This window comes from Mobula hypostoma, chromosome 3 (genome assembly GCF_963921235.1).
Source record: "Mobula hypostoma chromosome 3, sMobHyp1.1, whole genome shotgun sequence".
NCBI lineage: Eukaryota > Metazoa > Chordata > Chondrichthyes > Myliobatiformes > Myliobatidae > Mobula > Mobula hypostoma.
The window spans coordinates 164,702,555-164,723,115 of NC_086099.1; the positions used below are offsets into that span (position 1 = coordinate 164,702,555).

General features: G+C 40.6%; 1 protein-coding gene across 4 annotated transcripts in view; it reads left to right on the forward strand.

The window, feature by feature from the left end:
• The window catches only part of egfra (epidermal growth factor receptor a (erythroblastic leukemia viral (v-erb-b) oncogene homolog, avian)), a 285,503-nt gene that overhangs the window by 255,987 nt on the left and 8,955 nt on the right, over positions 1–20,561 (forward strand). For all 4 annotated transcript variants that reach the window (XM_063044022.1, XM_063044024.1, XM_063044023.1 and 1 more), the window contains exons 21-25: positions 2,843–2,998; positions 5,292–5,367; positions 10,971–11,117; positions 13,030–13,127; positions 13,892–14,059. In XM_063044022.1, coding sequence (XP_062900092.1) covers positions 2,843–2,998; positions 5,292–5,367; positions 10,971–11,117; positions 13,030–13,127; positions 13,892–14,059 — 645 coding nt within the window. The remainder of the gene's footprint in view (positions 1–2,842; positions 2,999–5,291; positions 5,368–10,970; positions 11,118–13,029; positions 13,128–13,891; positions 14,060–20,561) is intronic.

Below are 20,561 nucleotides of genomic sequence, written 5' to 3' on the forward strand. Positions count from 1 at the left end.
TCAAAGTGATGGGGCGCCCAGCCTGAGAGTGAGGAATGATTCAATATTTGGCCATTGCTGGAGCGCACTTTGGGCCAATTTGAAGCATCAGGTCCAAGACAAGACAGACTCAAGATAGCCGTGCCCAGGCAAAGAACAAGACAATCTTTGACTCATTTAAGCACCGGGCTAGACTGGCAGGATTGGGTACAGGCGGAATGGAGGCAGTAGGGCCTGGGCCCAACAGTGTATCAAAGCAGCAGAGAGCAGGTCTGTGAGCGAGGAACAAGCTGAGGTTTGGCCAGTTTAGGCTCCGGGCTAGATTGAAAAGGGCAGGGTTTTGGAACCAGAGACAAGGACTGAACCAGTGTTCAGCTCACATTTCAGCGAGGTTTACTCGTCTCTGCACTGAACTGAGGCTGTGGCCTGCAACTAATGGGCTCCTGGACTGCCTGCAGTGATGACTGGCTTTGTGGCTATGAACTTTAAAACAGAATGTTATTTGCTTGCTGCTTATTGTTTGCATGATTTTTTTCTTTCTTTTGCACGCTGAGTGTTTGACAGTCTTTTTAATGGGTTCTATTGGGTTTCTTTTGTGGTTGCCTGTAAGGAGATGATTCTCAAGGTTGTACATAGTACACATACTTTGATAATAAATGTACTTTGAACTATTATGTCCTCCTTACTACTTCATTTGCCTGCTGGACATCAATGTTAATATTTTCAGGTTTTGTGACAAGGAATCCAACCCTGTTTAAGGACCAGCATTTAATTGTTTCTTTCAGTTTATTCCACCCGCCTGAATGAATAGTCCATCAGCTACCTTTTTCTGCACTCATCTAACCTGCTGGCCTCTTTTTGTCTTGCTCCCAGCTTACTTTTCCACTAACTTGGAATTTTCAACAAATCCAAATGTTCGGGTTGGTTCCTTCCTGTGTTTTTAGTATATTTATTTATCTATTGAGATTCAATGCAGAATAGGGGCTTTCGGCCCTTCGAGCTGAGCCACCCAGCCATCCCACAACTTTACCTTAGCCAATTTACAAAGACCAGTTAACCTACCAACCGGTACATCTTTGGACTGTGAGAGGAAACCAGAGCACCGGGAGGAAACCCACGCAGTCATGATGAGAATGTGCTTACAGGCAGCGGCAGAAATTGAACCCAAGTCACTGGTACTGTAAGGCGTTGCACTACCATGCCACCCAGTGGATTGTAAGCAACTGTGGACTCAGGACTGACCCTTTTACCCTATTGATACTTGACTGCAACGTGAAAATCACCCACTCAGCTCCCACTCCTTGCTTTCTGCTTCCATCAATCTTCCATTTTCATATATTAAAGTTATAAATTCTTTCATTAACAAGCTATTGTGTGGCTTTCTTTTTGGAAAGAACAGATTTACTCAAATCTACCATATTTACTCAAATAAGCTTATCAAACACAATTTCCCTTTCATAAAATCATGTTGATTCTACTTAATCACATTGAGATTTTCTGTTTCCTATTCCTGTATAATCAATTCAGAAGTTCCTAGCAACAGATATCATACTAATTAGATGGTAATTTCCTAATTTTCTCATTCCCTCCTCCTTTATGAATAGTGGTGTTAATTTTGCTATTTTCCAAATGTGCCAGTAAATGCTGTATTCCAAATCTGCCATCTTCTCTCCTGGCCACGTCGGTGGTGATGTCTGTTATCTGTCAAGTAGGGGACCGTGCACAATTCTGATTTGATGGAAACAGACGTGAGAGTACGGAGGAACATCTGGAAAACTTCTGAAATGCCCGCTTCGCTGCTGCTGCTACTGTGTGGTAACCGGAATCTCCGGAGCAGAAGGCCCCGAAATCCTCGGCTTTGCTTATTTCAGCGGCCGGGGCGAGGTCGAAGGTGCTCGGGAGGCTATATCGGAGAGGCTGGTCGGAAGCTCGAAGTTTTTGGATGGATGGACTCAGTGTCGGCTGTGGTCGGCTGCTTCCAAGGCATCGGCAAGTTGATGGTGCCTGGAGGTTTATGGCAGGGAGTTTCTCCCTTTTGCCGCCTGCTATCGGGGACTCGGGAGCTGATGGACTCGGGGACTTTTGAGACTTTATTTACTGTGCCCATTGTCTGCTCTTCATCAAATTATGGTATTGCTTTGCACTGCTGTAACTATATGTTATAATTACGTGGTTCTGTCAGTGTTAGTCTTTGATTTGTCCTGTTTTCTGTGATATCACTCCGGAGAAACATTGTATCATTTCCTAACGCATGTATGCATTTCTAAATGACAATAAAAGAGGACTGAGTGTTCTCATAATCTAAATGTCGGGAACTTGCATGCGTCATTTCCACAGCAACCTTTGCTGGGACTGTTGAGTAGAGACCATCAGTCTAGGGGATTTGTCAGTCTTTACTTGACAGTGGGCTAGCTGGTACTGCAGTGGCATCAGCACCAAAATTCAAGGTGAATGGTCCTGGGTTTGAATCTGGCTGGCTTCGCGCACAGTTTCCATTCGTGCTGAGTTGAGTGTCGTGCCAGCAACTCAGCTTTGTTAAAAAGCAGACGAGTGCGAAGGAAATGGCAAAAAATGCACCACAAGGCGCGAGAAGGAACAACAACTACTTGACATTGGGTGGTCATGTCATACATGTCCTTGTCTAATGCTTGCTTAGGAGTCTAAGCAGAAGGACCATAGGAATAAGCCTAGGATAATGTTGCCCTTTTAAATAAAGGAAGTATAAATGAGCAAAATAATAGTTTAAAAAAATCTACATGAGAAATTAATGGGGTTAATGGAGCAAAAATGGAGAATAATTTAAATTATTTAATGCTATTTGGAGTCAGTTATAAACACTAAAATGTATTATTTTCTAACACAGGGAATGAGCTATTTAGAGGAGCGGCGGTTAGTACACCGGGACTTGGCGGCTCGAAATGTTCTGGTAAAGACACCTCAGCACATAAAGATTACAGACTTTGGACTTGCCAGACTTCTGGATGTGGATGAAAAAGAATACCATGAGGATGGTGGCAAAGTAAGAGCTTTGTTCTGTACATCACAAGTTCAAATTGTGCACAGATGTTAATGAATGATTGATGATCACAGAGGCAACATATTCAGCTGTAAAAAGATACAGCCACAATGCATGTTGGTAGTGGAATCGTTTAGGATTAGTAGGTGATTATTAATCATCTGCATCTGACTCAAAGCTTTGGAATGGATCAGGATTTCTTGGAAAAGGAACAGAATAGGTAGCAGAATTCCGGTTGTAATTTAATATTGTAGGTTAAAAGAAGTGCAAAAGTAAGTGGATTTTTACAGCTCTGCTAACCAAAAGTGTCATATCATTACCTCTTTAATAAAACAAAGAACTGAAGCCAATTTAATATTTATGTAAGCAGCTTTTCAGTATTGCATTTTTAATGGTTAAACACAATTAATCTTGCAAGCAGGCTCTCTGACTTGGATCTTCAATGAAGACAAAATCGCACCTCGGCTGAATACATGTGCACCTTTCGTATTCTGTATGCTTCTTGAGCTATCTTGTTAATGTCTAATGTTAAATGATTACCCTGGCCGTCTTAAGCTTGTGAACAAGTTAATCTGATGTTTTTAGTTTCTGGAAGCAAAGATATTTTATACTTTAATCATTTAAATTATTGAAGATAACTGTACTTATGAGCATGTGTGTGATAGGTGAGTAAGTTAAAAGGAGAAGTTAGATACTCAGTAACAGACAAGCAAGTATTCAAATCACCACTTGTCTGTGGCTTTTTCTGTAAGGCTTGTAGGAGCAAACCGAAAGGTCACATGGAATTGGTGTTTGAAATACAGGCGATTTATTGAAAACTGGAGCGCACCAGGAGACCAGACAAAGCTGGTCAACCTGAGCATGAATTTGTAGAGCTTTTACATTCTCATTTGATGAGATTACCAGTAAAACTAGATTTTCATAGCAGAATGGTGGTTACAGCAAGACTTAATTAACAGACTGGGTCCTGATTACAGAGTAAGATTGTCCTCAGGTGTAACAGTAAATCCAGTTTTCCATGACAACAGTGGATGCACAGTACAACATAATGAATGAAACTTCTGAACCTTTGATGTCTCCACTTCTGGGTTTTGTCTCCAGTTCCCTGTTTGTACAATCCACATCCCTATTTACTAGTTACTAGCCCTCACTGTTCTTACCCCTACAACCGTACTCCACATGTAATTTACCAATTGGTATTAAAAGGATTTTACAGTTGTATAATAGAACATAGAACAGTACAGCACAGAGCAGGTTTTTCAGTCACATAACCCTCCATTTTCCTTTCATCCATGTGCCTACCCAAGAGTCTCTTAAATACCGTTAATGTATTTTGCCTCTACCACCACCCCTGGTAGCATGTTTCAATGTGGCCACCACGTTCGAAAAAGAAATTAACTTCTGACGTCCCCCTATACTTCCCTCCAATTGTCCTCGCATATTAGCCATTGCTGCCATGGGAAAATGGTACTGGCTGTCTATTCTGCCTCTGGCTGGTTCATTGTCTTATACATCTCTTATCAAGTCACCTCTCATCCTCCTTCATCCAAAGAGAAAAGCCCCAGCTTGCTCATAAAACAGGCTGTTCTCATAAGACATGCTCTCTAATCCAGGCAATCTCCTCTGCACCCTCTTGAAAGCTTCCACATCTTTCCTCTAATTATTTAGATAGGGTAATGAAGAAAGTATATGGCATGCTTGCCCTCACACAAGTAGGTCAGTGTAAAGAATATAAAATTTATGATGTTGTTTTGCAACTTTACAAAGCGCTAGTTGGACCACACGTGGAGTATCGTCTGCAGCTCTGCTAACCGCACTGTGGGAAGGTGATGATTGTGCTACAGCGAGTGTGGTAGAGGCTCTCCAGGATGATGCCTGGGCTGAAGGATTTTACTTGCAAGGAGAGATTGGCTGCACTTATTGTCTCTAGAGCACAAGAGGCTAAATTACGCCCTCTGGACCTATGTAATATTATCAGAGGCACAGGTGGGGTGGATAGTCAAAATCTCTTTCCCAGGGCATAGGTTTAAGGTGAGAGGAAGGTTGATATCTGTAATTCCCTGCCAGAGATGATGAGATCATTATATTTAAGAGATATTTACACAGGCACGTAAACAGGCAGGCCATAGAAGGGTAAGGACCTAACGCAGGCAAATAGGATTAGTGTCAATGAGCTAAAGAGTTTGTATCGACAGACAGGCCAAAGGAGCCCTTTCTGTGTGGCAACTCTGATTCTATGATAAGCAAAAATCTTTTCTTTTGCAGTAAAGTATCGAACTGTTTTTCTCTCCCGTAGTTACCTATCAAATGGATGGCATTGGAATCGATCCTTCATAGGACATTTACCCATCAGAGTGATATCTGGAGTTATGGTAAGTTCTTGAGAGGTATTCCTGCCCCCTCCACCACTGGCCCCTGTTCCACACTTCTTTCAACCATGACACTCGTGCCTACTCCCCCTCAACCACATCACCAAAGCTAGTTCCTGATTATTTACAGTAGTGCTAGAAAGTTCTGTGGAATTTCCTCTATTTCTGCATAAATATGACCTAAAATGTGATCAGATCTTCACGTAAGTCCTAAAATTAGGTAAAGAGAACCCAATTAAATAAATAACCTGAAAAGGATTATACATGTTCATTTATCTATTGAGAAAAATAATCCAAAATTTCATCTATTTGTTGGAAGTAGTATGTGGACCTCTGGGGTAATGCCTTCTACAAAAGCTACTTGGAGTCAGGTGTTCGAACCAATGAGATGAGATTGGGGGTGTGGGTTGTAGAAGTGCCCTGTCCTATATTAAAAAAAAGACACACCAAGTCAGATTACTGACAGAACTTGTTCTTCTCAAGAAAGATGTTTCTGTGCACCATGCTTTGATCAAAACAACCTTCAGAAGACCTTAGAAGAAAAATTGTAGAGACTCGTGAAGCTAGAAAAGGCTACAAAAGCATTTCTAAAGTCCTGAGTGTTCATCGGTCAATAGTGAGAGAAACTGTCTACAAATGGAGGAAACTCAGTACTGTTGCTACTTTCCTTAGGAGTGGGTATCCTGCAAAGATCTCACATAGAGCACAACATGCAATGCTGAAGGAGGCGGAAAAAAACTCAAGGGTAACAGCAAAAGACCGGCAGAAATCTCTAGAGCTTGCTAAATTGTCTGTTCATGTGTCCACTATAAAAACAACAGTGAACAAGGATGGTGTTCATGGAAGGATACCTCAGAAGAAACCATTGCTCTCCAAAAAAAAGCATTGCTGCATGTCTCAAGTTTGTAAAAGATCACCTGAATGTTCTACAGTGTTTCTGGGACAATATTCTGTGGACAGATGAGACAGAAGTTGAACATTTTGGCAGAAATGCACATTGCTATGTTTGGAGGAAAAAGGGCACTGCACACCAACACCAAAACCTCATCCCAACTGTGAAGCATGGTGGAAGGAGTAACATGGTTTGGGGCTGCTTTGCTGCCTCAGAGCCTGGACAACTTGCAGTCATTGAGGGAACAATGAATTTAAAATTGTATCAAGGCATTTTACAGGAGAATGTCAGGGTAATAGTCCATCACCTGAAGCTTAATAGAAGTTGGATAATGCAACAAGACAATGATCCAAAATAAAATAGTAAATCAACAGCAGAATAGTTTAAAAAGAAGAAAACTCATGTTTTGGAATGGCTGAGTCAAAGCCCTGACCTTCATCCTATAGAAATGTGGAAGGACCTGAAGCAAGCAGTTCATCCAACGAAGCCCACCAGCATCCCAGAGTTGAAGCAGTTTTTTAAGGAGGAATGGCCTAAAGTTCTTCCAGGACTGATCAACAGTTAGCTGGAAGTGTTTGGTTGAAGTTATTGCTGTACAAGAGAGGTCACACCAGTTAATGAAAGCAAAGGTTTGCATATTTATTCCAACAAATACATGTAATATTAGATAATTTTTTTCAATAAATAAATGAACAAGTATAACGCTTTACAACAGGAATTCTGCAGATGCTGGAAATTCAAGCAACACACATAAAAGTTGCTGGTGAACGCAGCAGGCCAGGCAGCATCTCTGGGAAGAGGTGCAGTCGACGTTTCAGGCTGAGACCCTTCGTCAGGACTACAGACACACACAAAAGTTGTTGGTCCTGACGAAGGGTCTCGGCCTGAAACGTCAACTGCACCTCTTCCTAGAGATGCTGCCTGGCCTGCTGCGTTCACCAGCAACTTTTATGTGTGTTGCAAGTATAACGCTTTTGTGTTATTTTCTTAATCGAGCTCTCTTTATTTAGTTTTAGGACTTGCGTGAAGATCTGATCACATTTTAGGTCATATTTATAGCACATAGAATAGTACAGCACAGTACAGGCCCTTCAGCCCACAATGTTGTGCCGACCCTCAAACCCTGCCTCCCATATAAGCCCCCACCTTAAATTCCTCCATATACCTGTCTAGTAGTCTCTTAAACTTCACTAGTGTATCTGCCTCTACCACTGACTCAGGCAGTGCATTCCATGCACCAACCACTCTCTGAGTAAAAAACCTTCCTCTAATATCCCCCTTGAACTTCCCACCCCTTACCTTAAAGCCATGTCCTCTTGTATTGAGCAGTGGTGCCCTGTGGAAGAGGTGCTGGCTATCCACTCTATCTATTCCTCTTATTATCTTGTACACATCTAACATATCTCCTCTCATCCTCCTTCTCTCCAAAGAGTAAAGCCCTAGCTCCCTTAATCTCTGATCATAATGCATACTCTCTAAACCAGGCAGCATCCTGGTAAATCTCCTCTGTACCCTTTCCAATGCTTCCACATCCTTCCTATAGTGAGGCGACCAGAACTGGACACAGTACTCCAAGTGTGGCCTAACCAGAGTTTTATAGAGCTGCATCATTACATCGCGACTCTTAAACTCTATCCCTCGACTTATGAAAGCTAACACCACATAGGCTTTCTTAACTACCCTATCCACCTGTGAGGCAACTTTCAGGGATCTGTGGACATGTACCCCCAGATCCCTCTGCTCCTCCACACTACCAAGTATCCTGTCATTTACTTTGTACTCTGCCTTGGAGTTTGTCCTTCCAAAGTGTACCACCTCACACTTCTCTGGGTTGAACTCCATCTGCCACTTCTCAGCCAACTTCAGCATCCTATCAATGTCTCTCTGCAATCTTTGACAATCCTCTACACTATCTACAACACCACCAACATTTGTGTCATCTGCAAACTTGCCAACCCACCCTTCTACCCCCACATCCAGGTCGTTAATAAAAATCACAAAAAGTAGAGATCCCAGAACAGATCCTTGTGGGACACCACTAGTCACAATCCTCCAATCTGAATGTACTCCCTCCACCACAACCCTCTGTCTTCTGCAGGCAAGCCAACTCTGAATCCACCTGGCCAAACTTCCCTGGATCCCATGCCTTCTGACTCTCTGAATAAGCCTACCGTGTGGAATCTTGTCAAATGCCTTACTAAAATCTATATAGATCACATCCACTGCATACCCTCATCTTTTTGCCTGGTCACCTCCTCAAAGAACTCTATCAGGCTTGTTAGACACGATCTGCCCTTCACAAAGCCATGCTGACTGTCCCTGATCAGACCATGATTCTCTAAATGCCCAGAGATCCTATCTCTAAGAATCTTTTCCAACAGCGTTCCCACCACAGACGTAAGGCTCACTGGTCTATAATTACCCGGACTATCCCTACTACCTTTTTTGAACAAGGGGACAACATTCACCTCCCTCCAATCCTCCGGTACCATTCCCGTGGACAACGAGGACATAAAGATCCTAGCCAGAAGCTCAGCAATCTCTTCTCTCACCTCGTGGAGCAGCATGAGGAATATTCCGTCAGGCCCCGGGGACTTATCCGTCCTAATGTATTTTAACAAGTCCAACACCTCCTCTCCCTTAATATCAACATGCTCCAGAACATCAACCTCACTCATATTGTCCTCACCATCATCAAGTTCCCTCATTGGTGAATACTGAAGAGAAGTATTCATTGGGGACCTCGCTCACTTCCACAGCCTCCAGGCACATCTTCCCACCTTTATCTCTAATCGGTCCTACCTTCACTCCTGTCATCCTTTTTTTCTTCACATAATTGAAGAATGCCTTTATGCAGAAGTAGAGAAAATTCTAGAGGGTTTGCAAGCTTTCTAGCACCACTGTACTTCGTTTGCAGTGGCTGTTGCATTCCCTCCATTACAAGCACCTCAATTTCAAATAATCAGTTCAGGGTGTTGATAGAAATTTAATGAGGCTGCCTCTTAGAAGAAAATAAGTGGAAAGATTGATCAGAATGTAAACAGGTAACTGTTTTGATAAAGGATGATGGTAAATAATAGTTGGTTTAACTACAGTAAAATCATAGTTAATGGGTGAAATTTTTAAATATAGTTGTAAAATTACTTAATGTAGAAAGAGAACAGAAAGGAAATCAGACTGGAGATGGATGCAGGCTCTGTGAATATGAATGGTGAGCTACAGAATGTGATTGAAAATTGCATGACCTTAAAATTCTTAACTCCTGCTCTAAATTCCTGATAGGAATGAAATTAAACAGGTATAATTACATGGACAAATTATTATGCATACCACAAAGCTAGCCTGATTTCCAAATTCTCTGTTCAGAGGTCATTAGTTCTTTATTCAAAGATGATTAGACCACTACACATCCTGGAGATAGAGTAGTTCACATATTGGGCTGAATTTTTTCGTTTAGAGCATCACTTTTAGCTGGAGGACCAGCTGTATTTCTGGATCTCCATACATCTTTGCATCGTTTGTTCTGTCAAACTCCTGGGATTGGAGAGCTAACTTGCAATTCTCTGAATTATATGTCATGAATGACATGTATGTTGACATCTACAATAGACTATTTTACTGGATAATGTAATGGCCTGGGTTAAACAAGCACAACATTTTGAGTATCCAGCTGATGTGGTAATAAGCATAAAAGTACAACAAAATAACTTCAGCTTAATTTATTATCGTAAAACAGAAAACAGAAATAAACCACACAAAATACTACATAGCAAGTCACAAAAATTTCAGGGCTCACAATTCTGAGTCACCACTTGATTGTTCCTGTTGTTGGGGGATGTCCGAATTCCGTCTCACTTGTGAAACCATCCCTGGGTCCTGGGCACCGATCACCAGGCAAAGTCTAACAAAACCAGGAAAAGCACCCACTAATTATGACTTTCACAACCATAGAGAGACCCAGAAACAGACAAACTCTTTGATCTCTTGTTTTCGTGCCATTAACTCAGCCTGGTTTCTTTGATTCAAACAACACGTAGGCATCAACAGAGTTCAGCATACCCTCAAATCAATTAGACACTTTAATGGTCACTTTTCATCTACTATTCCATTCTTTACCATTGTATTTTGGACACAATATTCCTCGGACTTGTAAAAGAATATTAAGCGAGAAACCTGAAAGCAGACACACACTAAGGAAGAATCCATCAACCTGGCTGTCAGTGACCAACAGATACTCTAACAGTCATTAACAGACCTCGTACAAACACTCTGCAAACATTGCTTACTGACAGACAGACTGACCCCACATGCTAATGGTTCAGAAAGAGTTAAATTGTCATTTTACCCTCCACACGTTCATCCAGCATTTTACAAAGTTTAATATGACATGGTTAATTTGTTGAAGTTTGTAAGAACTGCATTCCAAAGAGTATATTTTAACCACTTTGTGGACTAATTCTGTCTTGAATCTTTTCAGTAGTTGCTTGACATATCTAACTCCTATGTTTATACAGTAAATATCTTAGCACAGGCATGATAGCAGGGTGATTGTTATCACCATTTAGAAGAGAGCTAGAACATAGTCATAATCTCTTATTTGCTTTCAGTATCTTGGGCCTGGAAGGTGAAATACGACTAACAGTAACTAGCTGTGCCCTCCTTAGAATTTCATAACATGCCTCTTTTCTTCCACCTGCCCCCCCCCCATCTTTAGGTGTGACCATTTGGGAACTAATGACATTTGGCTCTAAGCCCTATGATGGTATTCCTGCTTGTGAAATCCCAAATATCTTGGAGAAAGGGGAACGATTGCCACAACCTCCAATCTGTACAATCGATGTATACATGATCATGGTTAAATGTAAGTTTCTTCACATGGGGATGGTTTAGTTTTATCTGGTCTGGCAGCATCTATGGAAGTGAATAAACAGTCGACTCCTGAGTTTTTCCAGCATTTTGTGTGTGCCGCTTTAGATTTCCAGCATCAGCAGACCTCCTTGTGTTTATGATTTAGTCTTATCTGGCAGCTTGTTTTAAAAAGAGGGAGGGAGATGGTAAAGTTTAAAAATGCTGGTTTCCCATTGGTGCAATATGGAAATAAACTGCTTAATCTTTAAAAAAAATACAAGCCACAAAGGTTCAAAGATTATCTTTGCTATTTGATGAATTCACTGATTACAAGGGTTTTACGAATGATGCTCTAACTGTAATGGGAATCACAAGGCTCTTGTTCCTAATAGTTAACCAGCAAATCTCCCAGAAAATGGGTTTTTATGGAGGTGGTATAGTCCACTTCCATTTGACAGACGTTCCTTGTCCAGGCTCCCAAGTGAAAAATGGCTGTCTAGACATGGTGTTAAAAAGCGACAAGGATGTCCTGACATGGATTAATGCTTTGAAACAAGACAGTAAACATTGTTTGGTGTGCAAAGGGAGCATTGCAGAATGTATTATAGTAATATAAAAGTCTTGCTGTTAGTCCTCGTGTATGTGCCATATTTCCAATGTTTTTTGAAAAGCTATCAAACTGTCCCAATAAATAAGTTATATTATAGTGACAGAATTACATTAGTATATTTTGTTGCATCATTTGTTTTAATAATGAAATCCCTAACTCAGCAGGATAATCATAATCCCTAGTATGTCAGTGCAGTATTAAATGCTGATAAATAAGTAATTGAAAGAATTGCTGAGCTCATGTTTGATAGTGCATTCACACATTGCCAATTAAGTATCAGAGCAAAGTGGATTTGGCTTTTGTACCAATGCATAACTTGGGAAAAATAAATTGGGTGTGAAGGTGCAAATTGACTCCAGAACTAGGTTGTGTGAAACTAGCTCTGCCGAGAATTTAATTTCTCTGCACTCTTGTGTGAATGAGAAATAATCCTCAATGTATAGCCATCTTAATGCTTTTGATCACTCATGTAATTCCTGAAACTAAACAAAAATCCAGAATTATACAAGCTTTTAGCCTTTTTTTTACATTGGTAGAGCTTGTGCTGGAAAACTAAATCTATCGCACAGAATAGTGAGCAATAATTATTAACCTTAGAAAATCCTGGAAACAGGACAGGCATCACCAGTGGAAAGAGAATCAGAATTAATATTTTAGGTTGAAGATCCTTCATCTAACAACCAGAAAAGTGAGAAACCAGCTTTAAGTTGCAGGGATGGTGGGGGATGATTGAATAAGACAAAGAGACTACCTCTGATTGGGCGAACACCAACAGAATCAACAAACTCATTCGTAACACCAGTGATGTTGTGGGGATGGAACTGGACTCTCTCATGGTGGTGTCTGAAAAGAGGATGCTGTCCAAGTTGCATGCCATCTTGGACAATGTCTCCCATCCACTACATAATGTATTGGTTGGGCACAGGAGTACATTCAGCCAGAGACTCATTCCACTGAGATGCAACACAGAGCGTCATAGGAAGTCATTCCTGCCTGTGGCCATCAAACTTTACAACTCCTCCCTTGGAGAGTCAGACACCCTGAGCCAGTAGGCTAGTCCTGGACTTATTTCCTGGCATAATTTACATATTACTATTTAACTATTTATGGTTTTTTTACTATTTAATTACTTATGGTGCAACTGTAATGAAAACCAATTTCCCCCAGGATCAATAAAGTATGACTATGACTAAACGACTAAAATTGTTTACTTGTGCATAGTCCAGAAATTCTATTCAATAAAATTTGGTCATAAGATGTACCTCAATCAGTAGTTTCAGAATTAAAAATTTCCTTAATTATTTCTGTGAATTAGGTTGGATGATTGATGCAGAAAGTCGACCTAGATTCCGAGAGCTGACGTCTGAATTCTCCCGGATGGCCCGAGATCCACAACGTTACCTTGTAATTCAGGTAATGCACTTTTAAACCAGAGAGGTCTGACAGAACAAACAATAGTAATCACATTGGTTTAAAAGAGTATAGTGAATTCCTATGTTTTAAACAGATTTCAAAGAGTGAGCTATTTGCACATGCTAACAAAGAGACAAGTAGGTTCTAGTCATCAACAACGTTTTTAAAAGTTAAGTGAGACCTTTGTGGAAGAATTTTTCTATGGACATTACAATTCATAAAGAGTATGAATTGAATTGTGTTTCTATCTTGATAATTTATTGCTACATTAACATTGTTGGAATATACATATAAAATAATGAATTACCCTTTAACCTCTCTAAAATGGTCCAAAGAAAACTATGAAACACACACAAAATGCTGGAAGAGGAGCTCGGGCATTTTATATGTGTTGTTTGGGTTTCCAGCATCTACAGATTTTCTCTTGTTTGCCACAAAAAACCAAGTTGTTCAGACTGTGTCTGCAAATTATGAATTATCCACTCACGCTAACAAAATAATATTAGATGTCATCTGCAATAATGTTGTGGTTTTCAGAGAAATGTAGAAAAGTGGAGTGTGGAGTAATATCTTTTATGGAAAAATAGTGTCATAGAAAACACTTAATTTTCAACCATTCTCAAAAACAGATATTCAGATATAGATAATAGAAGTTACAAACTTCTAACCTTTTTTGATCTTAGATTATGGTTAATTATCATGGTTCCTTGCACATTTTAACTTTGGTTAGGAAAATGTTTTTAATTATGTTATTGGTCTATTAGGGTGATGATCGCATGTACCTGCCAAGTCCAAGTGACTCAAAATTTTACCGCACCGTAATAGAGGAAGAAGATATGGAAGATATTGTGGATGCCGATGAATATCTTGTTCCTCACGCAGGTTTCTTCAACAGTCCTTCCACATCAAGGACACCCTTATGTACATCAGTGGTGAGTTTTGCAATTCATGGATGAAGTTTCACAGATCTCTTACACGCATCACTTTTGCCCATAATTTATTGCCAAAAGAAGCACATCTTAAAGCAAACCTTAAAACCATTGCTTTTTTCGGTGAAAATATTTTATGTAAGTCCACCTGAATGTTGTTGTAAAATGTAATGACCCAGATTCGCTATGCAGATATCCAAAGAGAAGTAGCAATTATCTGGTCCAGATCTGCAGGTGTCAACTTGAACTTTGTGAATGGAAATGCTGTCACATGAGGGGGCATAATCAAGCCCTGCGCCCTAACAGCTGAGTAAAATATCTTCGATCAATGCCATGCATCCTAGCTTAGTTGGATGCCATAACTGTCAAACATTTGAACAATTAAGACTTGCAATTTTTAGGCTGAGCAAACTCTGGCTCCCATTGGCATGTTCGATGATTGTTGACCAGAGTGCCTCAACTTTCTGCCCTATGGGTATCTTTAATGTGAACTTGCTCCATCAAATATCGATAGAACATAGAAAAGTAAGCACGTAAACAGCCCCAGTCTGTGCCGAACATGATGTCAAATTAATCTAAATTGCTTCTGCTGCATATGATCCGTATACCTTCTTTTCCCTGCATATTTTACCTAAAAGTATCACAAGTACCACTCTAGTATCTGCTTCCACCATTATCCCAGCAGCCTATTTCAGGAACCTACTACTGTCTCTGTACATTTTTAAAACATCTCCTTTAAACTTCTCCCCCACCACCTCTCATTTTAAAAATATTTGTGTTTGTGCACTGGGAAAAAGATTGTGACAGTCTACCCAAGCTGCACCTCTCATAATTTTATAAACTTCTCCCATCTCCTCAACACTTGTTTGTAGACCGTGCCTACTAATCCAGGCAACATCCTGGTAAAACTCTTCTGTACTCTAAAACTCTAAAGACTCCTTGCTGTAATGGCACAGAAAGTTCAAAGTAAAATTTATTATCGAAGTATGTACTTCTTACCATATACTACTTTGAGATTCATTGCCCTGCAGATATTTACAGGAAAACAGAAATACAATGGAATATTACAAAAATACGTATTCAAAGAATGAAAAACAATGTGCAGAAGTCAAATTATGCAAATAAAAATAATACTGAGAGCACAAGTTGTAGAGAGTTCTTGAAAGTGAGTCTGTAAGTCGTACAATCAGCTCAGAGTCATGGTAAATAAGGTTACCCACGCAAGTTCCAAAGCCTGGTAGTTGTGGGGTAATAACTGCTCCTAAATCTGATGGTGTGGGACAGTTACTAGATGGTGAGGGTCCTTGATGATGGATGCTGCTTCTTTGGAGCAGTGCTCCATGTAAATGTATTCAGTGGTGGATAGGGCTTTGCCTGTGAAGGACTTGGACCTTCTATCACCTTTTCCATTCCTGTGCATTGGTGTTTCCACATCAGACCATGATGCAACCAGTTAGTTTACTCTTCCCTGTGCATCTTTAAGAGTTTGTCACAGTTTTGGTGACTTGTCTGATCTGTGCAAACTTCTAAGAAATTAGATGTGCTGTTGTGCTTTCATTTTGGTGACGCTTATGTGCTGGTCCCCCAGAACAGATCCTCGGACGTGTTAATGCCAAGGATTTTAAAGTTACTGGCCCTCTCCACCTCCATTTCCCCAATGAGGATTGGCTCATGGACATCCAGATTCTTCCTCTTGTGGTAGATAATCAGCTGTTTGGTTTTACAGATGTAGTTACTATTGTGCTAACACTCAATGAGATTTTCTATCTCCCTCCTACATGCTGATTAACCTTTGATTCAGCCAACAACAATGGGGCCATCAGCGAGCTTAAATATGGCATTGGAACTATACTTAGGCACACAGTCATAAATATAAATGCAGTACAGTGGAATCCAGTTGGTTAATTAGGTTAATGGTTTACCTGGGGCAACTCTTAAAGAACAACAACTAATCAAGAGAATAGCCAAATTTCCTTTGTTTATTGGACACCGTGCCACTTAATTGGGGCAGGAGATTGTTGTTTAACAGTTTCTAACTGGTGTCAGCTGTGTTTTTTTTACATGGCTATTGGGTACAACACAGCACTTCAACGAATAGTTTTTAAGTATTGTCAGTTTTGCCAATGTGTCACTGATAGTTGGTGAGAAATATGCAGGAAGACAATCCAGAACTGTCTTGCTCACTGGGGTTTCAAATGTTCAGGCTTGGAGATGCCTGAAAAGGCCAGGAGTGAAAATGAAATGATTTCACTACTTCAAGTTAAGAACTATGAAGAATTTGAAGGTAACAGCAATCTCCTTGAATGTTACACTGACAATGAAGATTTCGAGGACACAATCATCAAAAGAATTGTGCAAAGGAAGTCTCTCCTCTGCACTAGCTGTTTGCACTGATCTTGCTCATCTACAGTCAAACAAATGCAATGTGGAAGAATTCCTCCACCAATAAGTGTTAGGGACTAATCCAGTTTTATAGTACTGCAATAGTATTGGTAGTATTCTAATTTGTTCTGTATTTTATTTAAATACATAATTTGTTACTCAGTTTGTCTTGTACCTTTTTTTTAAACTATTTTCATGAAACCTTGGCTAATTGGGGCAGCTGCTTTTTTCGACCAAAATGTACTGGTTCTGATGTGTCCCAATTATCCAGAATCCACTGTACTCCAAGTGTGGCCTAACTTGGAGTATGTAAGTACTCCATACTGCACCTGTGTAAGTACCTAACCTACATAGGTGCAGCATGACTTCATTATACTCATTTCCAGTGAAGGCAAGCATGCCTTATGCCTTCTGTACTTCCTGCTTCACCCCCATTCCAACTCACCATCCCAAACTCAGTTATCCTTGGATTACTTTTAGTGCCCTACCTCAGCAAGAACAACATCAGAAGGATGAGGAGAATAAATGAGTGTTTTAAAACATGATGCTGGAGGATTTCAGATATTCGAGGTATTGATACTTTTCCAGTCCTGGGTACATTTCAACAGGACCAAAGATCTTGAGATGCAAAAGAGGACGGAGGCAAAACGTGTGAGAATATTAGCTAGCACTAAGAAAAAGGTATCATATTAGCTGGGAGAGACAGGAAGGACTTTGAGGACTACAAAGGAAGATTCACACAAGTACATTGAGTAAAGCTGGTGTGCTACATACATCTTTTGCGTGGAAATATTCTGCATTGGCAATAACAGAAACATGGTGAGGTCTGTGCACTATTCACCAATGCACGCAAAGTTTTTAGAAAAGATAGGAAAACAAGAGAGTTCTGGCATAGAGTAGGGAAGGCACTATAGTGTTGGGAAAAGTGATGCCAATGGAGAGGCAAGGCAAGGCCGGAGCCTGTCAGTTTAGAGTTGAAACCGAGATTACAATCATAAACCCAAGAGATTCTGCAGATGCTGGAAATTCAGAGCAACACACACAGAGTGCTGGAGGAACTCAGATCATGCAGCATCAATGGAAATCAGTAAACCGTTGTTGTTTTGGTCCGAGACCCTTCTTCCCACCCTTTGCAGTCCTGAGGAAGTCAGAGTGAAGCAGTGGAGGAGGGGAAGGAGGACAGGCTCGAAGGTAATAGGTAATGCCAGGTGGGTGGGGAAGGGGGGGATGAAGTAAGAAGCTGGGAGGTGATAGATGGAAAAGGTTGTGACCGTGCTACAAGTCTATTCTATGGGCCTTTGAGTAGTGTGAGGGATGCAGATGTGCTAACCTGTAGCAAAATTACAAAGATGAGCAAGGTCAACTTAATAGTGAAAACTAATGGATGTAACTACACAACGATCAAATGTGGTAGAAGGGGGGAAGCACTGAACTATGTTCAAGAGCACTTCCTCGACCTGTTCTCATTTCAATCAGGAAGAAAGCACAGTTGGAGAATAAGGTGGGCCAAATGCCCATGTGAGTGTGAAGTATTTCATTCAAGTGGTTTTGATATTGGACTGCAGAGTAAATGTAAAAATGTTTTAGTGTTACCAAATTAATTATTTCAAGCCAGTTAACACAATGGAACATATAAGTCATGTAGCAGATGGAATTTGATATGGAATTGCAATGTTATGCATTTTAGCAGAAAAGATTTAGTGAGGCAATACAGACCAAATGATGCAGATCCAAAGAATATGTCAGAACAGAGGTACAGTACATATGGGTTCAAAACTATGAATCTTAGAAGCTGACAGGATATTGAGAGATTAGTTAGTGAAGGATAGGAAAATTGGGGCTTCATAAATAGAGATCATGATTACAAAAGCCCTGGTTCAGCTACAATTTGAGTTTTATGTCATGTTCTGGTCACTGTGCTTGAGGAAGAATGTGAAACTTCTTGAAAGGTTGCAAGTAACAATCTTGGGGATATTACAGTAACAGCTCAGTTAGGTTGCAGAAGCTGGAGTTATTTTTCTTGGAGCAAAGAAGGCTGAGGAGACGTTTGATAGAGGTGCACAAGATTATAACATGTTTAAACCAGTAAACAAAAGAAAGCTGTAGACGTTAACTATCGGTACAAGGATAAAGGAAACAGAAGGTCTTGGGTTGGGGGTATGGGGAGAGATGGAAGGTAGCACAGGGGTGCACAAGGAATTATCATGACTTCAGAATTGCTGCCTTTGTGTTTGGTGGATACAGCAATGATCAAAGACTTCAAAAGGAAATGAGAGTGGTGCTTGAGAGAATTTCAGAGTTGTATACTTTGATAATAAAATGAACCTTTGAAATAAACTTGCAGTTGTAGCAGTAGTGCACAGAAACTGTACTGACTAGGTTACTTCCACACAGAACTGACCAATTTAAAGAGCTAAATGACCTGTGTCAGTATTATTCTCCAATGCTCAGGCTATTGTTTATTTCTGTAATATTAACCCCATATTGACCTTTGATGCCTTCAAACTAAATAAATAACTTGTATCTTAAGACTTTTGAAACGGGGCCATTTCTTCAATATTATAATATTCTGGGAGTAAAGCCACAGCTAATTGCTACATTTGCCTTTCTTCTACTTAACATAAGAAAAAGGAGCAGAAGTAGGCCATCTGGCCCATTAAGTCTTGCTCTCTATTCAATCAGACCTTGGCTAATCTGGCCATGGATTCAGCTCCACCTGCCTGCCTTTTCCCCATTATCTTTAGTTTCTCTACTATGCAAAAATCTGACTGTGTCTTAAATATATTCAATGAGGTGGCCTCTACTGCTTCCCTGGGGGAGAACTCCACAAATTCACTATTCTCTGGGAAAAGCAGTTTCACCTCATCTCCATCTTAAATCTGTTCCACTGAATCTGATGCTATGTCCCCTCGTTCTATTCTCAACTAACAGTGGAAACAACTTTCCTACCTCTATCTTATCCATCCTTTTCATAATCTTATGTTTCTAACAGACACTTTCATTCTTCTGAGTTCCAGCATGTGTTGTCCCAGGGGACTCAATCTCTCCATATAGGCTAACAGCACCCCCCCCCCCAAAGCTTCCAGTGCCTCATGATTCTTAGTACCTTTGTATTATTGAACTTTTAGTTTGATCTCTTCCTCTGTGTAATTAATTATCCAAGCTGTCTCGCCCCACCCTTACTGTCTTTGGTTTTAAATGGGAACATACGTTAGTTGAGCACAATGAAAAATCTCTTTCCACTCCTCCACTGCAGCACGATACAGCCTGTGCTCCCAGTTTACTCTAGCCAGCTCCTCCTCCACCCTCTTGTAGCCTCCCTTGTGTAGGCACAATACCCTGGTTTTAACCTATTGCACTCTCCATTTGTATGAAAAATTCAATTATACTGTGATCACTCTTTCCAAGGGGATCCCTAAATACAAGATTCTACCTATCTCCTAGCACAGATGAAGTGTCCTCACAGTAATGGTAGTCCTTTTAGAATCTAATAATTTGTGTATCTTTTGCATTTGACTTTTCTATATTGCACTATCAATTTTCTCTAACTTTTGCTTCGGTCTCTGCATTGCTTCCCTCTTTTTTCTGCATGGATTCACATTCCCCCGCCATATTAGTTTAAGCCCTTCGCAACAGAGTAGCAAACAGTCTTCCGAAGACGTTGATCCCAGTCCTGCACAGGTGTAGACCGTCTGGTTTGCATTGAGCCCACATCCTAGAACTTGCCTGAGTGCCCCAGGAATCTGAAATCCTCCCTCCTGTATCAGTGCTTAAGCAATATATTCATCCGAACTCTGCAATCCTGAATTATTAACTTTGAGGCGCTACTTGTTTATTTATCTCCTAGCTTCCTAAATTTGGTCTGTAGGATCCCATCCCACCTTGTTCCTCTATCGTTTTACCTACATGCACCACAACAGCTGGCTGTTTGCCCTCCCATTTCAGAATGCCCTGCAGCCACTCGAGACATCCCTGACTGTTACATGCAGGGGTCATCACAGCAACGAAGTTTGCACCCACACAAGCTCCTGTCTGTTCCCCTTACCATGGAATCTCCTGCCACAATAGCTCTGTCTCTCTTTTTCCGGCCCTCCTGTGCAGTACAGTCACTCAGGGTGACCTT